Source organism: Loxodonta africana, chromosome 23 (genome assembly GCF_030014295.1).
Source record: "Loxodonta africana isolate mLoxAfr1 chromosome 23, mLoxAfr1.hap2, whole genome shotgun sequence".
NCBI lineage: Eukaryota > Metazoa > Chordata > Mammalia > Proboscidea > Elephantidae > Loxodonta > Loxodonta africana.
In genome coordinates, this window is record NC_087364.1 from 75475358 (window position 1) to 75503181 (window position 27824).

General features: G+C 41.8%; 2 protein-coding genes across 6 annotated transcripts in view; both read left to right on the top strand.

Moving 5' to 3' along the window:
- Positions 1-9900, top strand: part of MLF1 (myeloid leukemia factor 1) — a 54509-nt gene extending 44609 nt beyond the window's left edge. The window contains exons 3-8 of one of the 4 annotated variants that reach the window (XR_002787242.2): positions 2103-2186; positions 3157-3285; positions 5145-5304; positions 6783-6921; positions 7677-7745; positions 8444-8558. Coding sequence is in view for 3 of the 4 variants with exons in the window: in XM_064275649.1 (XP_064131719.1) it covers positions 2103-2186; positions 3157-3285; positions 5145-5304; positions 6783-6921; positions 8448-8574 (639 nt within the window). In the remaining variant the exon portion in view is untranslated. Of the gene's footprint in view, positions 1-2102; positions 2187-3156; positions 3286-5144; positions 5305-6782; positions 6922-7676; positions 7746-8443 lie in introns of all 4 variants that reach the window. The other 3 variants (XM_064275649.1, XM_010595929.3, XM_023555358.2) reach the window with 3 other exon arrangements.
- Positions 9901-22647: 12747 nt separating this feature from the next.
- GFM1 (G elongation factor mitochondrial 1) overlaps positions 22648-27824 on the top strand; it is a 50701-nt gene continuing 45524 nt past the window's right edge. Inside the window, exons 1-5 of one of the 2 annotated variants that reach the window (XM_064275644.1) lie at positions 22648-22771; positions 25254-25406; positions 26238-26370; positions 26737-26941; positions 27279-27395. In XM_064275644.1, the coding sequence (XP_064131714.1) occupies positions 22685-22771; positions 25254-25406; positions 26238-26370; positions 26737-26941; positions 27279-27395 (695 nt within the window). In that variant the 5' untranslated portion in view covers positions 22648-22684. The remainder of the gene's footprint in view (positions 22772-25253; positions 25407-26237; positions 26371-26736; positions 26942-27278; positions 27396-27824) is intronic. The other variant, XM_064275646.1, reaches the window with a different exon arrangement.

Consider the following 27824-nt stretch of genomic DNA (forward strand, 5'->3'; position numbering starts at 1 on the left):
TGAGCACCCAGCTTGGCACACTGCAAAAGAAACTCCATAGGAGCTGAAGAACTCCTTATTGAGGCAGGTGCGTTACGGGATGAGAAGAGCCTTCTCTGGGCAGTGGAGCTCCTTTTACCAGATGACGCGCTCTGTTTTATAATGAGAGCCAGTGCGTTGGATGACACGCTATGATGTGCGTTACTTTTGTTTTCTGGTGGGCATCCCAGTGATAAAACCTGAAATCGATAGCAGACAATTCTAGAGCAGGGTTTCTTGACCTTGGCACTACTGACATTGTGGACCAGATAATTTTTTTTTTTTTTTAATTTTTATTAAGCTTCAAGTGAACATTTACCATTCTAATCAGTCTGTCACATGTAGGTTTACATACATCTTACTCCCTTCTCCCACTTGCTCTCCCCCTATTGAGTCAGCCCTTACAGTCTCTCGTTTCGTGCCAATTTTGCCATCTTCCCTCTCTCTCTATCTTCCCATCCCCGCTCCAGTCAAGAGTTGCCAACACACTCTCCCGTGTCCACCTGATTTAATTAGCTTACTCTTCATCAGTATCTCTCTCCCCGCCACTGACCAGTCCTTTTCATGCCTGATGATTTGTCTTCGGGGATGGTTCCTGTCCTGTGCCATCAGAAGTTCTGGGGAGCATTGTCTCTGGGATTCCTCTAGTCGCAATCATACCATTAGGTGTGGTCTTTTAATGAGAATTTGGGGTCTGTATCCCATTGGTCTCCTGCTCCCTCAGGAGTTGTCTGTTGTGCTCCCTGACAGGACAGACATCGATTGTGGCCGGGCACCAACTAGTTCTTCTGGTCTCAGGATAATGTAGGTCTCTGGTTCATGTGGCCCTTTCTGTCTCTTGGGTTCTTAGTTGTCGTGTCAGATAATTTTTTGTTGTGAGGGGCTGTCCTGTGCGTTGCAGGATGTTTAGCAGCATCCCTGGACTCGATAAGTCACTGGATACCAGTAGTATCCCTCCAAACCCCAGTTACGACAACCCAAAATTTACACATTGTTAGATGCCACTGAGCTGGCTCTGATTCATGGCAGCCTTACGTATAACAGAATGAAACGTTGCCTGGTCCTGCAGCGTCTTCACGGTTGTTGGCGTGTTTGAGTCCATTGCTGTGGCTATCGTGTCAGTCCATCCCATTGAGGGTTTTCCTCATTTTCACTGGCCCTCTGCTTTACCAAACATGATGTCCTTTTCTTGTGATTGATCTTTCCTGATCATGTGTCCAAAGTAAGCAAGCTGAAGTCTCGACATTCTTGCTTCTAAGGAGCATCCTGGCTGTATTTCTTCTAAGACTGATTTGTTCGTTCCTCTGGCAGTCCATGGTTTATTTGTATAGTTGTTGCCAGATGTCCTCTAGGGGTCAAAATTGTTCGTGGTTGAGAACCACTGTTCTAGAGGCAGCCTTGGCTGTTCTTGTGGAGGAGCGTGTTTAATGCCTCGAGGGGGTGCCCCACTGAGCCTGTGGTGGTAGGTGGCCAACTGAAGACCTATTAGGAGAGTGGATTGGCCCCTGCTGCCCGGACCCTGCTGTGATGAGAAGAGGGCTGGCTGCTCAAGGGACAGCTTCTATCAACCGTGCAGTACTGGTGGAGGTGCCAATGTGATCTTTGTGTGCTGGGGTATTGAGAGGGAAGGATGAAAAACTTGAAGACTCTTTTATGCTAGAACTGTCCCAGACCAGAATACATCATTTAGTGTATCTATTTATTTATTTAAGGAGCCCTGGTGGTTAAAGTGCTTGGCTGCTAACCGAAAGGTTGCTTCCGTAAAAGTTTACAGCCTTGGAAACCCTAGAGGCAGTTCTGCTCTGTCCTGTAGGGTCACTATGAGTTGGAATTCACCTGACAGCAGTGGGTTTGGTTTGGGGTATTTATTTATAGTAACTGCATAATCATTGATATGCTGGCTATTTGGGCTTTTGTGTGTGTTCTGATTTATTTTTAGTCTTTAAATTATATTTGCCTGGTTGATTGCTGCATGAGATCCCACAGCATGAATCTGGGGGGAAAATTTTGGCTCTGTTTTGGGATTGATTTGTTTCTTTTGTGTTGTACTTGTAGCTAATAACATACTTCCTAATATCCTGTAGTGTACAGATGTCAGCCCTTTTCAGGCGATGGACCGAATGATGTTAAATATGCGAAACAGTATGCAGGAAATGCAAAGAAACTTTGTAAGTACCAAAAATAAATTGATGAGAATGTTGTTTTCCTCTATTAATACCCTATATTATAGTGGCTTGAAACTTTTTTTAACCATGGTCCACAGTGGTTAAAAAAATATACTTAGTATCATTACTCAGTACATAAATACTGTATACTTTATAAATAAATATACCTGACACAAAAGTTTCATGAAAAAATAATCATTCTATTTACACAGCTAATATTTTCTATTTTAGTTCGTATTTCAAAAATACTAATCATTGTACTTCAGAAATACTGATTTCAGAAACTACTTTTTATTTATAACCTGCCTGCTTAAAATGAAAGGATTTGTAGCATCTATATGGAATTAAGTTTGATGTTTAAAAAATACTCTAAAAACTTAGACATTTCAGGAAGGATATTTATGTACCAGATTAGATCCATACAACCCAGACGTTGATAAGCTACTGCTAATACTAGTACTTTCCCACTGACAGTGTTAACATCAGAGGCAGCACTAATGTGACTTTGTCTGAAGAGGTACCGCGTCACTGTACTCGTTGATTTGGATTCTGTGGCTCCTGTCAGAACGTCCAAACGCAGGGCGTTATTAATGATTTAGTCATGTAGTAATCTGGTATCCACCGAGGGTGTGAAGCGTCTTGGCTCCATGTTGCTGAACTGCTCACAAGGTCAGCCGCTGACTGAAAGCGTCACAGGTCTCAGGCACACCGTTTGTGTTTAAACCTAAACGAAGCCGCAGACTTGCTCTCCGGGTAAATCACCTGCTGGTACTCCCCACAAGGAGAGTGGGGATTGCTGCTGAGAATGGAGAGAGGCTAGGAGCTCCCTAGGTTGCCATTTCAATACGCCATACTGACAGAATCTATCCTTAGCCGGACTCCTAGCTAAGTTTGTTACTTAATTGAATCCTTCTGACATTAATTCTTCATATTTGACTAGACTCTGAATTGACAATAATGCATTTATCTCTAGGGTCAGCTTTCAGTGGATCCAAACGGACATTCATTTTGTTCTTCCTCAGTTATGACCTATTCCAAAGTAGGAGATGAACCACCAAAGGTTTTCCAGGCCTCCACTCAGACTCGTAGGGCTCCAGGAGGAGTGAGTATTCCCTAAGAACTCTTAGAGTTTTGTACATTTGTGCAGTGAGAGATCACCCAGATCAAATTTCAGTCACAAAAATTTGACCTGGTGGTGTGTGCATGGGGAGGGGGGTTGGGGGAGTGGAGACACATGTCACTGAAAAACATAAAAACTTAACTGTATTTACTTAGTTTATGGCGTTTTTGTCTCCCCCTCTCCCTGTGAGCCTTTTTTCACATAAATATCTAATTACGTTTATTACCTTTACATGCTGACAAGGTAAGTAGATGCTAAAAGAAGTCTTGGCTTCATGAAATAAATGCCTTTTAGTTTATATTTGAAGTAAATGAATTCTTAAAATCATGAAATAATTCAAGCATACAAAAAGGATGTAGAGGACACCCATATTCTTATGTCCCTGTTGAAACAAATCATAATATTTTTCTCTCTGTTTTGTTAACATTACAGACACGGCTAAAGCTTCTAGCGCTCTCCTCCTCAGCCCCTTTTCCCTCCCTCACTGTCTTCTCAAAGAAAACCACTTTCCTCTATCTGGAGTTTCTCGTTCTCATGTGTATTTGATTTTGTTAAATATGTATGACTCATAAACAACAGATTGTTTTGTAGGTTTCAAAGCTTAATATAACTGGTGTTATATTTCACTACGTGTCTTCTGCCCTTGCCTTTGCTCAGTAATATCCTTCTGAGATTTATTCAAGTTGATGTGCGTAGCCCTGGCTTCTTTATTTTAACTTCTATATAGTATTCCAATATATGAACATATCACAATGTTTGATCCATTTTCCTGTTGATAGATAACTAGGTATTTTCAGTTTTTCACAAATACATCCTTATATGCCTCCTTGTGCAAACGTGTGAGTTTCCCTAGAGTCCAGGAGTGGTATTACTGGGTTGTAGGGTGTGTGTACCTTCATGTTTAGCTAGAAATTACCACATTACTGTCCACAGTGATTGGAAGAGTTGGCGCCCACCAACTGTGGTATGAGAGGTCGCATCTCTCCACATCCTCATTAGTCCTTATACTACCAAGATTTAGGTTTGCCAATCTGATGGGTATGAAATCATTCATTTTTTAGTTCTTCCATATAGATATGTACCTTTTAATGATGCTCCTGCCATACAAAAACCAAACCAAATCCGTTGCCATCGAGTCAATGCCAACTTATAATGACCCCGTAGGACAGAGTAGAACTGTCCTATAGGGTCACCAAGGAGCAGCTGGTGGATTTGAACTGCTGACCTTTTGGGTAGCAGCTGAGTGCTTAACCACTATACCACGAAGGCTTCTATAAGTGATATAAAATCTTAAATGTAAACAGAATATAATTTTCTATGTCCCACAACAAATATGTTTTTTCTTATGTCCCACAACAAATATGTTAGTCTTTGGCTATCATAAACATCTTAGCAATACTCTCAAAGAGTTGATAGGTGGGAGCCATGAGGTTCAAGTCAGTCAGCAAGACTGTTGAAGAATTAGTTGCTCTTACTTGTGGGAGTGCCAGCGTGAGCTTCTGTCTGTTACATGGGCAAGGACAGTGCTGAAAGCACTAAGTTTTCTGTAATTAAGTTATTCTTTGTTTTAATATTTGATTACAGATTGGACAAAGGTTAAATTGTATTGATTCCGTTTTCCTAGAAATTTTAATTTTTAGGGCATTCAGGAAATATCAGAGACACATTACCACAGTTTTACTGCACGTTGGTGGTGGATCTATAGATGATCTTGTAGGTCCATAGTAGATCCATGGCCCTAATTCTCTAAGTAAACAGGCCCTGAAGAGTTTAGAATTAAATCCATTCTATGTATTATTTAAATTACAACTAAATAATTTTTATTTGCTTTACATTTACAGATAAAGGAAACCAGGAGAACTTTGAGAGATTCTGACAGTGGGTTAGAGAAAATGGCTGTTGGTCATCATATCCGTGATCGAGCTCATGTCATTAAAAAGTCAAAGAACAAGAAGACTGGTGATGAGGAGGTCAATCAGGAGTTCATCAACATGAGTGAAAGTAAGTCGTTACAGAAGCGCGTTGCTTCCTTTCCAGATCACAGCTTTGCTTGTAGAACTCGATTAGCATTTTTTTTGTAGAAATATTTAATAAAATGTTCCCTATACATAATATGTATAGGGAACATAATATGTATAGGGAACACTTTCTCAGAGAAATAAAATTGTGGTTTCCTCATTGCATAATAAATCTTTTTTATAGTGAATTTTAGCAATGGTAGGGTATCATTTATTTTCCTTATTTTATATTTGGAAAATACAATCCTTAGGATGTTTATTTAGTAAAGCTATCAGTAGGCAAATTGGGTTTTTAAATATTTCTCCTGATTATTAAGGAAGTACATTTGAAAAAGTATAAAGAAGAAAATAAAAATCATCTGTAATCTCAACCCAAAAAAACTGTTTTAGTATATTTTTTCTTAAAAGTTTTTCTATATTATACATATAAGCACATACTTTTTTCAGAATTAGGATTTTATAGTTGTATGATGTGCTTATTTTAACTCACTTTTATTTTTTTAATTATAGTTGTAAACAATTACCTGTGATGCTATTTTTTAACATGATTTTTAATGGTTACCTGAAAGTTTATCATAAATAGGAATAATTTATTTAAATCATTCTGTATAGATTTCTGCTGTATGGTATATCCTGTACGTAGCATTAGTAAATCTATCCATTTTCTAGAGTTTTATATTCAGTCTCAAGGCATTTATGGCTTTTCAGCATCCATTAGAGTCTTTAAATTATATTCATCCCCTTTCAAAAAATACTTTGAATAGCAGTATTTATCGTGGTAAAGGGTTAAAATTACTTTTATCATTTTAGAAAATGAAATTCTCTTAAGGTTGGAGTTTGATAAAAATTTTTATAGAAATCACAACATCTTAACCTTTTTAAAATCTTAACCTTTAATTTTATCATATTTCAATATATAGAGTACTTGCCAGTAATTAACATGTGAAAGAAAAATGATTGAAGGAACACATTGTTCTAAAGGCAGCCTGAAAGAACGGGTGTGATCCCCTATGTATTGGTGGTGTTTGGGAAGTCAGATTACCCACTTCATAACAACAAAAGGTGACAGTTAAGTTGAAAAGCCTGTCTTAGGAGATTGACAGCAGAGTTGTGAGGCCAAGTTAGACAGGAAGACGAGGAGGTCAATAGAAGTGTTAGCTGCAGGCGGAGTGTCAGAGTCCAAGTACTCAGGGACAGTGTGGTCGCTGTGGGATTACCCAGAAATAGAGACTTATAGGCCAGTGTGATTGGGTCAAGGGGTCCATTGGGTAGAATAATGTGATATTCAGGCAGGTGAGTGAACAAATCAGATAATAAAACCAGATCATCCATAGCTTCCTGCCTTTATCTTGAGATCAGGCTGAGGGGAGCACCAGCGTAGAATGAGGTGTGTGGGACCAAGACAGTTACTGACAGTTAACACCTTGGTACCTGCTGACTTGGTTTTGACGTTGGACGTAGGTGATGCTCACGCGTTTGATGACGAGTGGCAAAATGAGGTTTTGAAGCACAAACCAGGCGGAAGATGGCATCATCTAGAAAACGCCAGGATGCCAGGTGCTGGTCCCGAGAATTCAGGGTCCCGAGAACTTAAAAGAAGGTAAAGATTATTTGTAAAATACTGGTTCGTTTTAAGAAGAATTAGAGGAAAAGTTAGGTAATTTTAACTTCTGTTAGCAAGAAGTTTTGACGAACATCCAAGCTGTATCCACAGTATCTTTTGCGAAAGATAACAATAATTTTGCATTAAATCTGAATGTTACACAAAAATTTAAATTTGTATCTAAAAACAATATTTTAGAACTGTAGGATTAATAACTACTAAACTATGACTCAGAGGATAGTCAGGAGCCAAAGTCCTCCTCAGGAAAAGTTATATACTATAATAGAATTATTCTTGTGAAAGAGGTTTTAATTTGGATGTACGTAAAGGCATTTTTTTTTAAAGGCATACGTTTCACACCAGATAAAGATAGTCATGTCTAGAGAAGTAATAAAGGGGTTGGGAGTATTTAGAAGGCTCAACAACTTCCCTAACATGTCAAAATTCAGCATTTAATGTTAAATGGATTTTTAGACACTTGTAGAATATGTAGTGGTATGTGGAATATGGGAAATGCCATGATTCGTGTGTGTTAGATATTTTGGAATAACTTTGAGAGAAGTTTAGCCTTTTTTGGAGTATCTGTGCAAAATAAATGTCGTGAAACCACATTACACATTTGGTACATATTCTGGAGATTTACAGTCTAATTTGGTTCTCTGGGGAAAAAGTTGAAAGTAATACCTAATTCCTGTTGAAATTACACTCGAAAGAGAGGCCTCACCAAGCCTTAAAACAGAAATCTGTTCTAGGCCGTAAGAGAGTGGAGGATTGCTGCAGAAGGTGGAAGGCTTCACAGAGCCAGCGGTAGCCATGGACAAGTGGGTATCAAGTCAATCCGAAGCCTTCGGCAGAGTTTAAGTGCTAGCATCCTTTCTTTTAAAATACTTCTTTAAAAATTTAGAGGCCCTTCCCCTGCATTTTCTACAGAATGAACTTGAAAACTTGCCCCGTATTAATTTTAGATGATACTTGTCTCACGTGGACACGTTTACTGATTAAAACCTAAGTGTTAAATTTGAATGTGAAATCTGGGTCTCAGTTGGAGAAAGCATGTTCTTTATGGACAACATGTAAATCTGTGGCCTTCACAGTGGCATTTTCTCTAAACCAGTGATGGCCAATAGAACTTTCGGCAATGTGAAAATGTTATGACTCTATGCTGCCCGCTAAAGTACCTACTGGCCGTATGTGGCTATTTTGATTCCCACTTGAAATGTGGCTGGTGCAACCGAGGAACTGAATTTTTTTATTTTATTTTAATTAATTTAAATGTAATAATGCGACTAGCGGCTATCGTGTTGGACAGTGTGGCCTAAACCGTAAATAGTTCAATCTAGCTCCGGTAAACATCTCCTGCTCTCCTAAATATTTGAGACAGTGAAACTGTCTGCCTTATGTTTTTCAGAGCGATTGAGTTACCTTAAGTTGCAGTGGTTTTAAACATGTTTGTATTGATTTACAGTATAAACACTGACCGTTTGTGGACAGTATTAATGTTCACATGTGTATTCCCCAGGGAGAAACCTCGCCAAAGTCCAGCCATTGAGAGTGGAAAAAGATCAAACGCCTTTGTGGACAAACTCAACATCAAAGGATCATCTGTCAAAATCGGCAAAAAATAAATCACCATGCATTTCATTTGTTTAGTTTTGGTTGTTTTCACAGAAAAAGTAATGGTGCTGGGTAATATATGTTAGACCAACCTCTTATTTTTAAATCAGTAATGTATTTTGCAATTTTCTTCAGATATCTGAATGTTCTTGGAAGTGCTATCTTTGTATTTCCTCCACTTTAGGAATAAGTCATTGATTTTCAACAATGTGAATAAATGTTCAAACTTTCTGTAAAACTTTAATTTTAAAGCTCAGATGCTGATTTTGCTTTCTCAATTATTTTCCTACGGCTGTGTATCTTTTAAACTTCTTAAGATTGAATGATGGAGCTAGTTTTATCATCTATAATTACAGTTGTACGGAAAATGTTAAAAGTAGTTTTACTTTTCACTGACAAACATTATACCAGAGTGATGTTAATAAAATTCTGAATAATTTATCTCAAAATTTATACTGTGTTATGTATCCAGTTAGCTTACAGCTTTAAAAAAGTTATACTATTACAATTTTTTTTAATTAGGTATTATTTTGATAGACATAATAAAAAGTGTAAAGCACTGAGCGTAGATGCTAGAGGAATAAAAATATAAAGACGTGGTTCCCACCATCATCACCTAGCAGTGTTTCTCTGAGAAAGACACTCTTGGCATTTAGAGTGGCAGGTTCTTCATTTAAGAGAGCCCCTCGAGTTGCAGGGTATGTATAGCATCTCTGGCTCTCATTGGACTATATACCAGTAGCCTTCCTGGTCGTCACAACAAGAGCTACAACGAACAAGGACAAAGTGGGGGGGATGGGGATGTATTGCTGCCTAGTTGCGAACCTGCAGAAAAGACCTGGCAGTTCACTCTGGTAAAGATGACAGCCTAGGAAACCCTATGGGGCGATTGATTCTGTCCTACAGGGTCACTGAGTTGGAATCGACTCAGAGGCCCACAACAACAGTGGAGAACCAAACACAGATAGGCAAGAGTGGAGAACCAAACACAGTATAGACTGAATATAAATTACAACATTGTTGTTTTAAAATGCTATCCTAGCATCTTGTCAATAGAGGAGAGCCTTAGTTGGCTGCAGAGAGGAAGCAGAAGGGAGTTAGCTGCATTATGCTATATATGATGTATACACCTACTGTGTGCTGTGTATGACCTATACACCTACTGTGTGCTATGTATGACGCGTACATCTACTGTATGCTCTGTGTGACATATACATCTCCTGTATGCTCTGTGTGACATATACATCTCCTGTATGCTCTGTGTGACATATACATCTCCTGTATGCTGTGTATGACGTGTACACATCTACTATGTGCTGTATATGACGTGTACATCTACTGTACACTGTTTGACGTGTACATCTACTGTACACTGTTTGACTTGTACACCTACTGTATGCTGTGTATGACGTGTACGTATCCGTATGCTGTGTGTGATGTATACACATCTACTGTGCTGTGTATGATGTGTACATCTACTGTACACTGTGTTTGACTTGTACACCTACTGTATGCTGTGTATGATACACATCTACTGTACGCTATGTATGACATGTACATCTACTGTACACTGTATGATGTATACACATCTACTTTGTGCTATGATGTATACACATCTACTGTATGCTGTATGTGACAGACATATACTGTATGCTGTGAATGACGTATACATCTACTGTGTGCCGTGTATGACATATACACCTACTGTGTGCTGTGTATGACGTATACACCTGTGTGCTGTGGATGACGTATACACCTGTGTGCTGTGTATGACGTATACACCGACTGTGTGCTGTGTATGACGTGTACACCTACTGTGTGCTGTGTATGACGTGAACATCTACTGTGTGCTATGACGTGTACACCTACTGTGTGCTGTCTATGACATATACATCTACTGTGTGCCGTGTATGATGGATACACCTACTGTATGCTGTGTATGATGTATACCCCTGTATGCTGTGTATGACATATGCATCTACTGTGTGCTGTGTGATGTATACATCTACTGTGTGCTGTGTATGACATATACACCTACTGTATGCTGTGTATGACATATACTGTATGCTGTGTACGACGTATACATCTGTGTGCTGTGTATGACATATACTGTTTATGGCGTGTACATCTACTGTGTGCTGTGTATGGTGTATACACCTGTATGCTGCATATGACGTATACATCTACTGTGTGCTCTGTATGACGTATACACTTACTGTATGCTGTGTATGATGTATACATCTACTGTGTGCTGTGTGTGGTGTATACACCTGTATGCTGCATATGACGTATACACTTACTGTATGCTGTGTATGATGTATACATCTACTGTGTGCTGTGTATGATGCATACACCTGCTGTATGCTGTGTATGACGTATATATCTACTGTGTGCTGTGTATGACGCGTACACCTACTATATGCTGTGTATGATGTATACGCCTACTGTATGCCATGTATCTACTGTACACTGTGTATGACATATACATCTACTGTGTGCTGTGTATGACGTATACATCTACTGTGTGCTGTGTATGACATACTCTTTTTGGTTATTATTGCCTACTATTTGACAAATGTGGGTGAAGGCAGCGAGAAGCAGTGGAACTTGTTTGAACTCTGCAGTGGTAAGCCTTTCTAAAATTCGCCAGCCTTCCAAATAGTCGAGAACAGGCAATTTCCTAGAAAGAAGTGTTAACTAAAGTGTTTGTTTCCCTGGTTTGTGTATATACTGACTTCTCTTTAAGTTGCATAAATGGAAATACTTGGAGTGTAAATAGGTGTAATTACCCTTAACCTGTTAAGTTGTTCCCTTTCCTTTGCTGGAATGAAAAGAAACTTTCTTATTCCTGCAGCGATGGGTATAGGGTCCTATTAATTTTTAGTGTTCCTTGAGCCTACCTCGTTGTGTGTAAATACACATTCACAGTACTGCCTATGGCCACCTGATTAAGCAGGGTCGGCTACAGCCAGGAAAGCTCTGGCTCAGGGTCGGCTACACCCAGGAGAAGCTCTGGCTGCACTGAAGTCCCTGGGCTTTGTGGCAGAGCCATGTTCATTTAAAGAGACACACATAATCTCACTGTCATTGTGCTTGCTTACAAGTCTGAAAGCAGAAACAAGAAGACTGAGGCTATTAGACAATAACCAGTTGCCATGAATCATCCAGGCCTGTTCAGCCAATTACTCTAGTCAGTCATGGTGGCAGCTGAGGCCAGGCGTGCAGGAGGAAGGGGCACTGGGAGGGGGCTATGGTCAAAGAAAGAGGAAAAGTGAGTGGTCTCAAAATGCATGGAGGGAATGAGTCACGCAGAGTCCAAAGAGCAAGCTTCTTTCTCCTGGGACAGTTGGATTCGTTGGTTGTATACAAATTAATAATTTCAAATATTCTTTCACAGAATCAAAAAAAAAGATGTACCCACAATTTTTTTTTTTTTTTTTTTTGCTTACTGTCCTTGCATCTCAGACCGTTCATCTGGGATCACCATCTTCCTGCCTGAAGTACATTCTTTGGAAGTCCATTTAGAACCAGGTTTTGTTTTTGTTTTCTTGTTTGAAATTGTTTTTATTTAACCCACTACTTAGACACTAGTTTGTTGGTTATGGAGTTGTAATTTGACCATGATTTTCTTCCAAGCCAAACCAGCCACTGCATTTGAGTCAACCCTGACTCATAGCAACTCTATAGGACAGAGTAGAACTGCCCCATAGTTTCCAAGAAACACCTGGTGGATTTGAACTGCCGACCTTTGGTTAGCAGCTGTAGCTCTTAACCACTATGCCACCAGGGTTTCTTATTCCAAGTAATATTAAATGCAGTATTTCCTTGGCTTCTGGATTACAGTGTTACTAATGAGAAAATTTGTTGATACTTTAATACTTCAGTATATCCCACCTGAATTTAGAGACCATCTCAAGAATAGATTTGACATGTTGAATGCTAATGACTGAAGATCAGATGAGTTGTGGAATGACATCAAGGACATCATAAATGAAGAAAGCAAGAGGTCTTTGAAGAGACAAGAAAAAAAGACCAAGAAGGATGTCAGAGAAGACTCAAACTTGCTCTAGAATGTCGAGCAGCTAAAGCAAAAGGAAGAAATGATGAAGTAAAAGAACAGAAGATTTCAAAAGGCAGCTCGAGAAGACAGAGTAAAGGATTATAATGACATGTGCAAAGAGCTGGAAACGGAAAACCAAATGGGAAGAACACACTCAGTGTTTCTCATGCTGAAAGAACTGAAGAAAAAATTCAAGCTTCGAGTTACAATAGTGAAGGATTCTATGGGGAAAATATTAAACGACGCAGGAAGCATCAAAAGAAGATGGAAGAAATATATGGAGTCATTATACCCAAAAGAATTAGTTGATGTTCGACCGTTTCAAGAGGTGGCATACGATCAGGAACCAATGGTACTGAAGGAAGAAATCCAATCTGCACTGAAGGCATCGGTGAAAAACAAGATTCCAGGAGATGATGGAATACCGATTGAGATATTTCAATGAACGGATGCAGCACTGGAAGCACTCACTCGTCTATGCCAAGAAATTTGGAAGACAGTTGCCTGGCCAACTGACTGGAAGAGATCTATATTTATGCCTATTCCCAAGAAAGGTGATCCAACCAAATGTGGAAATTATAGAAAAATATCATTAATATCACACTCCAGCAAAATATTGCTGAAGGTCATTCAAAAACAGCTGCAGCAGTATATCGACAGGGAACTGCCAGAAATTCAGGCCAGATTCAGAAGAGAACGTGGAACCAGGGATATCATTGCTAATGTTGGATGGATCCTGGCTGAAAGCAGAGAATACCAGAAGGATATTTGCCTGTGTTTTACTGACTATACAAAGGTGTTCGATTATGTGGATCTTTACAAATTATGGATAACATTACGAAGAATGGGAATTCCCGAACACTTAATTATGCTCATGAGGAACCTGTATATAGATCTGTCTGAACAAGGGGATACTGATTGGTTTAAAGTCAGGAAAGGTATGTGTCTGGGTTATATCCTTTCACCATACCTATTCAATCTGTATGCTGAGCAAATAATCCAAGAAGCTAGACTATATGAAGAAGAATGGGGCATCAGGATTGGAGGAAGACTCATTAACACCCTGCATTATGTAGATGACACAGCCTTGCTTGCTGAAAGTGAAGAGGACTTGAAGCACTTACTGATGAAGATCAAAGACCACAGCCTTCAGTATGTATTACACCTCAACCTAAAACAGAAATCCTCACAATATACAATATCATGATAAATGGAGAAAAGATAGAAGTTGTCAAGGATTTCATCTTACTTGAATCCACGATAAACACCCATGGAAGCAGCTGTCAAGAAATCAAAAGACGCGTTGCATTGGGCAAATCTGCTGCAAAAGACCTCTTTAAAGTGTTGAAAAGCAAAGATGTCACCTTGAAGACTAAGGTGCGCCTGACCCAAGCCATGGTATTTTCAATCGCATCATATGCATGCAAAAGCTGGACAGTGAATAAGGAAGACCAAAGAAGAGTTGATGCCCTTGAATTGTGTTGGTGAAGAATATTGAATATCCCATGGACTGCCAAAAGAACAAACAAACCTGTCTTGGAAGAAGTTCAACCAGAATGCTCCTTAGAAGCAAGGATGGCGAGACTGCATCTTACATACTTTGGACATGTTGCCAGGAGGGATCAGTCCCTGGAGAAGGACATCATGCTTGGCAGAGTACAGGGCCGGCAGAAAAGAGGAAGACCCTCAGCAAGGTGGATTGACACAGCGGCTGCAACAATGGGCTCAAGCATAGCAACGATTGTAAGGATGGCGCAGGACCGGGCAGTGTTTCATTCTGTGGTACACAGGGTCATTATGAGTCAGAACCAATTGGACGGCACCTAACAACAACAACAACTTTAATGATTGTTCCTTCTGTCATTTTTCTTTCTGGCTGCTTTTAAATGTTTTTATTTGTCTTTGAAGTTCTGCAGCTTTCCTGGGATGAATCTTGGTATGGATTTCTTTTTATTTAGCCAGCTTGGGATTCATTAAGATTCCTGGGTTTCAGTTAAAAAATGGGCAAAGGATATGAACAAGCATTTTACCAAAGAAGACCTTCAGGCTGCTAACAGATGCATGAGGAAATGCTCATGATCATTAGCTATGGGAGAGAAATGCAAATCAAAACTACAATGAGATTCCATCACACCCCAACAAGGCTTACATTAATCCAAAAAACACAAAATAATAAATGTTGGAGAGGTTGTGGAGAGACTGAAACACTTATACACTGCTAATGGGAATGCAAAATGGTATACCCACTTTGGAAATCAATTTGGCAACTCCTTAAAAAGCTAGAAATAGAACTACCATAGGACCCAGCAATTGCACTCCTTGAAATATAGCCTAAAGAAGTTAGAGCCTTCACACGAACAGATGTATGCATACCCATGCTCATTGCAGCACAGTTTACAATAGCAAAAAGTTGGAAGCAATCAAGGTGTCCATCAACGGATGAATGGATAAATAAAATATGGTATATTCACACAATGGAATACTACACAATGATTAAGAACAACGAAGAATCTGTGAAACATTTCATAACATTCAGGAATCTGGAAGGCATTATGCTGAGTGAAATTAGTCAATTGCAAAAGGACAAAAATTGTATGAGACCACTATCATAAGAACTCCAGACAAACTTTAAACACAGAAGAAAATATTCTTTGATGGTTATGAGGGCGGGGAGGAAGGAGAGGGATATTCACTAACTAGGTAGTAGATAAAAATTTTTTTAGGTGAAGGGAAAGGCAACACATAACACAGGGATAGTCAGTACAACTGGACAACCAAAAGCAAAGAAATTTCCTCGATACAACCAAAAGCTTTGAAGACCAGAGTAGCAGGGACGGAGGTCTTGGGACCATGGTTTCAGGGAACATCTAGATCAATTGGCATAACAAAATGTATCAAGAAAATGGTCTGCATTCCACTTTGGTGAGGTGTCTGGGGTCTTAAACACTAGCAAGCAGCCATCTAAGATGTATCAATTGGTCTCAACCCACCTGGAGCAAAGGAGAATGAAGAACACCAAAGACACAAGGTAAATATGAGCCCTAGAGACAGGGAAAGGGTCACATGAATCAGCCTGAGACCAGAAGAACTAGATGGTGCCCAGCTACCACCGATCACTGCCCTGACAAGGAATACAACAGACAATCCCTGATGGAGCAGGAGAATAGTGGGATGCAGATCCTAAATTCTTGTAAAAAGACCAGGCTTAATGGTCTGACTGAAACCGGAGGGACCCTGATGGTCATAGTCCCCGTACCCTATGATAGCCCAAGATTGGAAGCATTCCCGAAGCCAACTAACTCTACAGACAGGGATTGGCCTGGACTATAAGATAGACAATGACGGTTGTGAGGAGTGAACTTTCTGGCTCAAGTAGGCACATGAGACTATGTGGGCAACTCCTGTCTGGTGGCCAAATGAGAAGGAAGAGGGGGACAGGAGCTGGTTGAATGGACACGGGGGAGTACAGGGTGGAGAGGAGGAGTGTGCTGTCTCATTAAGGGGGGAGCAGCTTGGGAGCGCACAGTGGGGTGTGTATGGCTTTTTGTATGAGAGACTGACTTGATTTGGAAACTTTCACTTAAAGCACAATAAAAAAAAAAAAAAATTCCTGGATTTGAGCATTGAGGTCTTAAAACAATTTTGGAATATTGTCAACAATTGCTACTTTGAATAGCGCTTCTTCCCCTCTCTCTCTGAAAGTCCCAGAAGATATTTGTTGGATCTTCTCACTTTATCCTCCATGCCTTTTAATCTTCTCATATTTCCTACCTCTGTGTCTTTTTGGACTGCGTTCTGATTCATTTCACTGGCTCCTTAACCGTTACTCATCTTCTCTTCGGCTGTGTTTAACCTGATTTTTAACCCGTCTACTATGCTTTTAATGTTAGTTATTTTTCATTTCTAAAAGTTCTATTGGATTCTTTTTCAATTTTGCTTGGTCTTTCTTTATAGTCTCTTCTTTCCTGCTCAAATTTTCATGTTTCTCTTTTATTTCTTTAACATATTAAGCATAGTTTTAAAATTTTGTATGTTGGATAATTCTAGTATCTGAAGATTTTGTGGGTCTATTTTTATTGGTTCTTAACTCATTTTGCTCATATTCCTCTGCGTCTTGTGGTTTTTTTTTTTTTTTTTTTTCTGTGAGGTGATTGTTTTCCTTGGAATTTTATCTGTGGGACTTCTTTGAGGCCTGTGTTCTAAAGGTTTTGTTTTTTAATTTTTTATTATGCGTTAGGTGAACGTTTACAGAGCAGATTAGTTTCCCATTGCATAGTTTGTACATAAAGTACTCCGCGACCTTGGTTTCATTCCCCGCAGTGTGTCAGCACTCTCCCCATTTCCACCCTGGTTCCCCGTTTTCCTTTCATCCTGATTTTCTATCTTCTCCCGCCTTCTCGTCTTTGCTTTTGGGCAAATGTCGCCCTTTTCATCTCGTAGAATTGAGTGTTCTGAGGAGCACATCCCTCTTGGGTGTTATTGTTTATTTTATGGGCCTCTCTATGGTTTGGCTGGAAAGTGGTCTCCGGGAATGGCTTCAGTTCCAGTTTAGGGTGTCTTAGATCATAGTCTCAGGGATCTAAGGCATTTTTCCTCAGAAACTTTTATGTATTTCTACCAAATGCAGTTAGACAGCTTAGGTAATCTTAAATTCAATCAGCTTGAGTTTTTTACCAACCTACGCCTTTTTTTTTTCTTTTTTTACAGTTAAGGAAGTCGAAGTCCAAGAAGACGAAAGAATAACCTTAATTCATGTGGTTAAAACCTGTTGCCGTTGAGTCAATTCTGACTTATAGCGACCCGATGGGACTGAGTACAACTGCCCCACAGGGTTTCCAAGGCTGTAATCTTTACGGAAGCAGACTGCTACTTCTTTCTCCCAAGGGGGGCTGGTGGGTTTGAATCGCCAACCTTTCGGTTAGCAGCCGAGCACTATAACCACTGTGCTACCAGGAGTCCCATTCATGTGATACTTAGCAGTATTCATGCATACATTCAATAATAACTTGAGCATGCTATATGCTGGGCTCTGTTCTAACCAAAAAAAAAAAAAAAACTAAACCCCGTTGCCGTTGAGTTGATTCCAACTCAGAGTGACCCTACAGGACTGAGTAGAACTGCCCCATAGGGTTTCCAGGGAGTGGCTGATGGATTTGAACTGCTTAACCCCTGCGCCACCAGGCTCTGTTCTAGGTGCTGGAAAAATCTAGTTGAGTAACATTGGCAAGGACCCTGGCCCTCGATTTTATCATCTACAGCAGGAAAGGCAGTAACCAGTCAAGTAAATCATGTTTCATATAGAAAACGCTCACTACTGAGAAAATAAAATGATACTGTGGTTGAGAGCGACTGGTGTTTTGTGCGTGTGGTAGCGTGGATGGTGGTGTTTTGTGCGTGTGGTAGCGTGGATGGTCGGGGAAGGTCTTTACGGAGAGGTGACATTTAGTTGGAGACCTAAATAATAAGAGGGAGCCAGCCTTGTGAAGGGCAAAGAGAAGGGTGTGCCGAGCAGCAGGTGCAGACAGCAGGTGGACGGGGGCCTGTCCCACAGGAAGAACAGGACCAGGTAAAGCGAGAGAGCGCGAAGTCCAGCTCGCCTGGAGCCAGCTAACTCAGGGTGAGGAGTTTGAATCTTATGCTACATGTCATGTGAGACTGTAGGAGGATTTTAAGCAAAACTGGCACTTGAAACGCGAAAACTTCAACAAATTCAGTGCTCTTTTTACGTATCTAGAAGTGGAATTGATGGTTTAACAACCACCTAAGGTATTTCCACAGAAGCTAGACAACTGAGAAAGTAAAGATGATCTCAGGTTTAAAAACGGCCCTGGCCTCATCAGTCTGCAATAACAGGCATAGATGAAGCCGCCAGCAAAGGCAGCAGGCAGCCAGTCCTCCAAAGACACGTTGCAGAGGTAACGTCACGACCCCCTTTCTGCATGACTGCTGCTTTCTTACTGAGAAACTTTGTTCTCGAAAATCAAACTATCAGCAATTTGCTGTTTGAAATTACATTGATGAGAATAAAACATACCACTTTTGTCTGGAGAATCTAAATCACTTTGGCACAGGAGCAGCCTCGGTTTATAACCCAGGTGAAGTACTTCAGATAAGGGGTTTCTGAGCACAGGCCTCCACACCTATCTTACTTAACGTTATTGTTTCTGAGGAAGCACGACCAGGTCCATTTTGCTGTCCATACCTAAAATTGATCTCTTTACACACATCCCTGCCTTGCTCCGGGACTATCAAAACACTGCATTCACATTTCACCTAAACCCCACCCTTCCCCCCAAATCCTATAGGAATGCCATCTTTTTCCTTGGTCAGACTCCCACGGCTCCTCTGTCTAACCTGTGGTTTCCCTCATTGCAGTGGGTCATTGAATGGGGCTTTGTAGATGACAAGCTCATCCCTGCTGGTCTTAGGTGATCCACTAGGACGTTTGGAGGTTCTGCCGAGGTTTGGCTGAGACCCTCACTGCAAATAGTCATGAGTGTCTTTAAATGTAATCAGATTACGAATGGGTAAATTGGGCCAGGTGACATAATTTTTGTCGAAGTTAAATCAATTTACCGTTAAAAAAAAAAAAATCAGATTAGAGAACCAGTTCCAGAACTGAAATCTCTTCTTGGTCAGGATTCTCCAGAGAAATGGGATAGACTACGGACACACACATTTAGGGAATTGGCTCATGTGATTGTGGTGGCTGGCAAGTCCAAAACCTGTAGGGCAGGCTGGCAGGCTAGAAACTGAGGCAGGAGTTTTAAGGCAGAATTTCTTCTTCTTTGAGAAACCTGTTTTTGCTCTTAAAGTCTTCAACTGATTGGGTGAGGCCCATCTACATTATTGAGGTTAATCTCCTTTACTTAAAGTCAACTGGTTATAGGTGTTAACTGTATCTACAAAATACCTTCACAGCAACACCTAAATTAGTGTTTTATTAAATAACTGGGTACTAGGTGGCGGGAACGGTTAAGTGTTTGCTTGCTAGCCAAAGTACTGGCAGCTCAGATCCACCCAGCGGTGCAGGAGCAAGGCCTGATAATCTGCTCCCATAAAGAATACAGCCAAAAAATCCCCATTGGGCAGTTCTGCTCGGTCGCACGGGCTTGCTAGGAGTCAGAACCGACTCGACAGCACCTAACGACAACACAGCCTAGCCAAGCTGGCGCACAAAGTTACCGTCACAACCGCCACAGCTCAGCGTGTTCGCAAAAACATCACACCCAGATCCTCAGTTAAGTATTCAAGTCAGAAAATGTCGTTAGTCCTTGGACACTTGGACAATTTCTAAGTAAAAAATAATGAGGAGCTTTAGTCACTAAGATGGTTTCAATTTACCCTTATTGTGATATAAAAACATTATAGAATAAATATGAATTAACAGAATGTGCAAATGCTTTGAATAATGTTATATATATTTTATCTTTCCACCTTAAAACGTACAAAGGTAATCTAAAATGTGTATTCATAAAAAGTTAGCTGGACAGTTCTTGGATTTCTCCTCTAGTTTTCTTTCTGTCCGGAGAAAACAAAAGTTGATTATTGTGGTTAAAAGTGGTGATTAACAGAAATGATTCAGTACAATAATTACAGAAAAATGTGAATATATAAATACATTCAAGATAATGGATATGATGTTTTGCTTAAGAAAATTACTAGTTTATGAAATGGTAATTTCCATTTAATAAATACTCTATTTAATATGCAGGTAGGATTAATTATGTCTTAATATTAAAGTAAAAACCTTTCATTTTATTATCTATTTACACAATTACATATTTAATTTATGAATTCTAAACAAATACATACAATGGTAAATAAAGATTAATTTTAAGAAGTCTATAAATGGGAATTTAAGTGTATATCCAATAATTAATGCATTTATTCATACAGTAGCTTACAAATTATTACATGAATGTTATACAAAAAGAATAAATTAGAAATTCATCAGTGAGCCCAATTTTTCCTGTATCTTGTATTTTCCTCTGATTTTCACTTATTTTATGTCATTCATTCATTCAACAAATATATCTTGAGCACCTAGTAAGTGCAAGGGAATACACCAATGAGCAAAGCCAAAGCTGCTGTCCTATGGAGCTTACGTTGTAGCTGGGAGAGCCAGGCAGTCAGACAGACAGATACGTAAAATCTCCGGTGCTAAATACATCTAAAGGGGCAGTGGTTCAGTGGTAAAGCTCTTGCCTTCCATGTCAGAGACCCCTTTGGATTTTGGGACAATGCACCTCAATTGTGGCCACCAGCCATCCTCAGTGGAGACCTGCATGTTGCTATGATGCTGAACAGGTTTCAGCGGAGCTTCCAGACTAAGACAGGCTAGGAACAAAGACCTGGCCGTCCACCCCCAGGACGGAAGACCCGGCCGTCCACCCCCAGGACGGAAGACCCGGCCGTCCACTCCCAGGAAGGAAGACCCGGCCCTCTACTTCTAGGAAGGAAGACCCGGCCGTCCACTCCTGAAACTCAGCCAATGAAAACCCCGTGGATCACAACAGTCAGATCCCATTGTGCATGGGATGGTCACCATGAGTCGGGGCCAACTCCACCACTCCACAAGATACATCTAAGAAGTGCTATCAAGGAAAACAAAGCAGCTGAGGAGATAGAAAGGGAGGGCCATGTCATTTAGAAGGGTTGGCCAAGGAACAAGGAGCCCTGGTGTCACAGCAGTTAAAGCACTCAGCTGCTAACCAAAAGGTAGGCAGTTTGAATCCACCAACCCCTCTGAGGGATAAAGACGTGGCATTCTTGCAAACATTTACAACCCTGGAAATCCTATAGGGCAGTTCTACTCTGTCCTATATGGGTCGCTATGAGCCCCATGGACTGGATGGCAGAGGGTTTGGTTTTTTGGTTTGTCAAGGAACGCCTGGATGGCAGACGCTATTTGAACAGGTGAGGGGAAGAGCCGCGAGATACCCAGATGTCTGGGGAAGGCCAAAGGCTTGCCACGTGAGGAGCGCCAGGAGGTAGCGTGGCCAGGTGGAAAGAGCAAGGGCGAGGGAAGTGGGAACACGCTGGGGAGCCACTCACGCAGGGCTTTGTGGACTCTGTGAGTGGGAGGGGAAGCCCTTTCACATTTTCTAAAAAATGAATAATTTCAAACCTGCACAAATGTAGAGAGAACTGGAGAGTTTTCTTCAGAGAAATGGCGCCATCTGACTTGACAGGGACACCCCAGTTACTCTGTCGAGGGGGACGGCAGCAGAGGGGCGGAAGCACAGACATCCCTTAGCAGGCCATGGCGGAAACTCAGGTGAGACGACGGCGGTGCAGGTGGGAGAAAGGTAGGTTCTGGGTGTATTGTTGACGACAGCGCGGCTGGGATGTGCTAACACAGCAGATGAGGCCTGTCAGAGCGAGGCGTCGACGTGAATGACATTCGTGGCCTGGGCACCTTGAGGGATGGAGTTTTCATTCATGGGGGGGCATTTTGGGGGGAAGATCAGAAGCTCGGTTTTTGGCCACGTTGAATTTGAGGCGCCTCTAAACCACCCAGGTGGAATCAATACCAAGGGCTGAGCATGAAACATTCACACTGAACAATACAGAGGCCTCCTTGAGATGAGAGAAAGCGCTCGCAGTTGACAGCTCATTCGCCTTTGTTTTTCTGTGTTCTCTTTCAGACCGTATCCTATAATTATTTTTTCATACTTGTAATAGTAACAAAAATAAAATCTGGCATTCTTTTTTTTACTTAAATTCCGTTATAAACATTTCTCCACATTTCAATGTAGGCAAAACAACCATGTTTACAGGCTGCATCTTTAATAATAATAATAGTAGAAATATGGAAAAAGAGGAAGATGAAGAAAAAACGGAGGAGCCCGGCAAAGCAATGCACTTTTTCTTCCACGCCGACAGAGGGCGCCCAGGCCACCGCTCTTTGCATTAAGCCCCGCCCCTTCCTGCGAAATCCCCGCCCCTTCCCTTCGTTTCCCCGCCCCCTCGGCCTTCGCTCCGGAAGTGGCCGCCAGCGTGACTCTGAGCGCTTCCGGCTGCGGTGCCGGTGGCTGAGGAGACGCGGACGCGAGGGCCCTGCACGCCTGTTGTGCGCTCGTCATGAGGCTGCTGGGCGCCGCGGCGGCGGCTGTGGGGCGCGGGCGGCTCCCGTGGGTCCCCGCCGCCTTGGGCCGGCAGGGGAAGCAGGTACCCGTACGGGCGAGGCGAGGCCCCTGTGCCCGGGGCAGGGCAGGCGGTGACCCCCGCTCCATCCCCGGAGCCCGACGGACAGCTCCGCCTGCGGCGGGTCCCGGTCCCTCGCCTCGTGAGCACCCTGGGCGCCCTGGGAGGCGGGTGGGCGGGCCCCCAGCTCGCGGTCCGGGAAGATGGACCGTAAAGAGGAGTGCCTGGCGTGAAGGTCACACGGCTGGAAGTGCGCCGTACGCGGGGCTCGAACCCAGGACTTGGGACTCACTGTCCAGTGCTCTTCTCATTCCAGCGTGCTCCCCGGGCGGACGGCCCCTCTCAGCCGCCCCTGGCGTTCTGTCCTTTGATTTGGCGCTCCGACCTCCCGCTCCTTTTCTGTAGCCAGTTACCAGGCGTGTAGAGGATTGAAGACCGGGAATACTGTTTCTTTTTTGGAGAGGCGCGGGGTGGGGTACGGTTACATAGCTCTTCCTCTCGTGCAGAGCTCGTTTGTTTTGCTCTTCGGGGTCCCCGGGGTTGGCCCAACTAAGCGTTTATCCCCCCGACTCCGTTGACATTTTACCCGCCCTTTTCAAGCTCTTCTGCCTTTATTCTTCCCAGAAGTGGTTCTGGTGCATTTTGGATATGAAGATCTTTGGGGGACAGGCTTATACTATGTCTTGAGTCCCTAAGGTACAGGATTTTTCTCCCCAGGGTAAAATAAAAGTGAGTAATTTAATAAACTTTATTGTTTTTGTTTAGAAGAGTTGGAAACTTGTTTTGGGGGACTGCCTGGGAGCTGTTGGCACCGCTACATAAAGCGTTTAAATCTTTTCTCCAGCTTCCTTGCTGGTTCTGACCTACAGTAAGGAAGAGGTGGAAAAAGCAAAATTTAAGTGAAAACCTGTATTTCCCACTAAATTAGCAGTTGGGAACTGTCTTTGTGATTTTATTGGCCTTGCTATGTTTTTTCAAAGCTGGCATCTATGACAGAGTTATCTGTCCCCTTTTACGCCACTGCACTGTGGGGCACCTTCTTGTCACCTGGTGTCATCAAGAGTTTCACTCACTGAAGCATTTCTCATCTCATAGAGAGTTAAGGTTTGGTGGGCCCGTAAGAGGTAGGGAAACAAACCAATATTTAGAAAGTAAGCACCCCAGGAGCTGAGAGTATTAAAATTAAGCATTTTTCTTTGAACAAGACCTAATCAGATGGCTCATTTCCATTTTCGGGTTTTGTTAAAGAGTTTGCCATAGGTCACAGGTACCATATTGCTAGGTTTTCAGCTCCATAAGCTCAAAGCCCACGTTTGTCCAGTTTACCTTGGTGCCCTCCACAGACTTGCACACTTTGTACGTAATAATGACTTCAGTGCCATCATCCATTAGGATGGATGTGATAGGCCATCAGGTACAAGACAGACCTCACGTTCAACTGATGTAATGTCTTGCTTCTGGTAAATATTTAAACCTATTGCCGTCAAGTCAATTCTGACTCATAGCGATTGTACAGGACAGAGTAGAATTGCCCCATAGGGTTTCCAAGGAGTGCCTAGTGGATTCAAACTACTCACCATTTGGTTAGCAGCCGTACCACTTAACCAGTACGCCACCAAGTTTTCCAGTAAACATGTAGTAGGTAATATTTCTTTGTAGTCTTTTAACTGAGATCTTTCCAATTCAGATTCTCTAATTTTTTAAAAAAATTCTGTTTTGGGAGATCTGGAAGTCCTCTCAGAGTAATTCTCTGATGATAAATGCTTATTTGTGAGATTTTGATTTTGCATCTAGGAAATAAACAAGGTCTCTTTTAGTATTTCCCTTTAGGATTAACAGCCTTTAAAGTCCACAGTAGGAATCCACAGAGGTATTTCAATATTTCCCTTTATATTGAGAAACACATCTTTCAGGGCTAATGGGTGCAGATCTCTCTGCAAACGTATAAATTGCGAGCTTCTTGGATGAGGTGGACACATGAGACTTTGTTGGCATCTCCTGTCTGGGGGGGAGATAAGAAGGCAGAGGGAGTCAGAAGCTGGTGGAATAGGCATGAAAAGAGAGTGGAGGGAAGGAGTGTGCCGTCTTATTGGGGGGAGAGCAATTAGGAGTATATGGCAAAGTGTACATAAATTTTTGTATGAGAGACTGACTTGATTTGTGAACTTTTACTTAAAAGCACGGTAAAATTTTTTTAGAAAAGAACCCATTTATTCATTAAAAAAAGAAGTATAAATTGCTCTTAAAGAACGGTGTTATGTCTGGATCATTTTAATTCCAGGACCCAGTATAAAGCAGACACAGGAAATACATCCCTTCTGTCCTCTCTTATAGCCTCCTTTGCTGAGAGGAGCTCCTGCCAAAGGCCTTCTCTCCTGTCGGGCTACTTCCGTGATCTTGTGTGCCCATTAAGATCCCTTGGAGAAAAGACGTCTGCCAAGCCTGTTCTAATTGCTCGTTTTCACTTATAAAAAGAGTGTTGAATTGAGTTCTTTTATCTTTTCAGATTAACTGGAAGGCCTGCCGCTGGTGTTCATCAGGGGTAGTTCCTAATGAAAAGATACGAAACATTGGAATCTCAGCTCACATCGACTCTGGGAAAACGACACTGACGGAACGAGTGCTGTACTACACTGGCAGGATTGCACAGATGCACGAGGTAGACACGTGGTTGATTCCAGATTACCTGGAGCTTGGTTTTAATCGTTTGTAGTTACGATTTAATAAACTTCCCAAAACTTGGAAGATTAAAAAGAAAGAGCAACAGTGGATCTTGAACCAAAGTCACGTGTATGAAGGCGATCGCTCAGGGTGGCTTGAAATGTTGCTCTGAGGGATACAGCTAGAGACCATCACTGTGGGTGTCCTGAGCAGGTTGTCTTTTAAGAATGTTAAGTCAATGTGATGTACTCTTAGGCAGCCATTAAAATAGTATGTAACAATAATTTTTAATGTGAGAAAATGCTCATTATTTTAAATAGAAGGTTTAAAATGATACATAGCGTGAGCATCATAGATAAAAAATACATATGTCGGAAAAAAATTATTTTAAAAAATCCTGCAGCTCTCCTGAAGACATCAACGGTAATGTCAGCTCTCCAGTTTAAAATATCCCTTCAGTTGAAGGCCATCTTGTTAACTCATATGCTTTACAAGCAGAATTCTCCCCGTCCAGGTCTCAGAATCCACATGTAGTGTGGCTGGCAAAGACCTTTTCTCTGAAAACGCGCTGGTGGATTGACCTGGGCTGGTGGGCAGGAGCAGAGGGACAGAGATGGTCCTCAGAGCAGGGCAGTTGCTGTGCAGTAGCAGTTGCTGAGAGCAGCATTGAAAATGGGGCTGGTAGATAAAACAGGGGCTTTAACAGTTAGGCGTACCTGAAAACTGGGTCAGTCAGATATCTATGTTCAGGTTCCATTTCAGTAGATTCCTTCCCTTCTTGGAATGCAAGGGCAGGAAACGCTGAGTAAAGTGCTGTGTGTGTGTTCAGGTGAAAGGGAAGGATGGGGTTGGTGCTGTCATGGATTCCATGGAACTGGAGAGACAGAGAGGAATCACCATCCAGTCAGCAGCCACCTACACCATGTGGAAAGACGTGAACATCAACATCATAGACACCCCTGGTGAGTCTGGGTACTGACCTTGCCGCGGCTCGTTTTGGCACACGTGACTGTCAGTTCGTATTGAGAAGACTAGACCGACTTGGGACCTCGAGCACTGTTCCTTACGTGGTTCCCTTAAAAATAGTGCAAATAAATTTTGAGTAAGGAAGTTCCTACTCTACGTATTCCAGCTGATTCCAGAGATGCCCGTGGCCTGGAATCTCCTGAAAGTGGTCTTTGGGGCTCTGGTCCTGGTGGGGCACGGACAGTATCCATGGGCTCTGGAGCCCACACTCGAGTTAGAAACCTTAGGTAATACACAGAGGTAGGAAATGTCTCACAGTGCGTGTGTTAAAACCTCAGGCTGCTCTTCTTTGTCTCATTTAGGTCACGTGGACTTCACGATCGAAGTTGAAAGGTCCCTGAGAGTGTTGGATGGAGCGATCCTTGTTGTCTGTGCCGTTGGAGGGGTGCAGTGCCAGACCATGACTGTTAATCGTCAGATGAGGCGCTACAATGTTCCATTTCTAACTTTCATTAACAAACTAGACCGGATGGGCTCCAGCCCAGCCCGGGCTCTGCAGCAAATGAGGTAGTGAGCCTCAGAAAGAATAGATGGGGTAGATGTTATGTACACAGGTTTACATCCAGGAGGATGATGAATCTGTGGTCACTAAGCTTTATCCTTGAGTTTTTCCTATTTAAAATTTAGTTACATGAATGACTTATCCTAGTAAGTGGAACACAGAGCCCGGTAGTTCTACTGATGAAAATTTATTAACTCTACTCTGTATCTTCTGTTCTTACCTGCCAGTGACACCCTTCCAGTTCTTTAGCATCTGCCACTGATTTATTTTTATATTTCTTTTGTCATTTCAGAGGGCTTTTGGAGGAAAAAAAGGGGCAAATGTGTACTTTTATTTCTTCAGGTCCAAGCTAAATTATAATGCAGCGTTTGTGCAGATACCCATTGGTTTGGAGAATGACTTTAGAGGTATTATAGATCTTATCGAGGAACGAGCCGTCTATTTTGATGGAGACTTTGGGTAAGTGTTAAAAAAAAAAAAACTATTAAAATCTTTCATTTTACGAAACATTAGAGTGAAGGACAGTATGAGTTTTTTAGTAAGCATGTTTTTAAAACATAGCTGGAAGACATGGTATCTCCAAGGTGATATTTTCTTAAATGCCGTTTTAGTTATCTAGTGCTGCCATAACAGAAATACCAGAAGGAGAAGTTTGTTTCCTCACAGTCTAGTAGGTTACAAGTCCAAATTCAGGGTGTCGCCTCCAGGGGAAGGCTTTCTCTCCCTCTCAGCTCTGGAGGAAGGTACTTGTCCTCAGCCTTCCCCTGGTCGAGAAGCTTCTCAGCCTCAGGGACCCTGCGTCCAAAGGACGCACTCTGCTTCTGGTGCTGCTTTCTTGGTAGTATGAGGTCCCTAACCCTGCTTGCTTCCTTTTCCGTTTATCTCCTG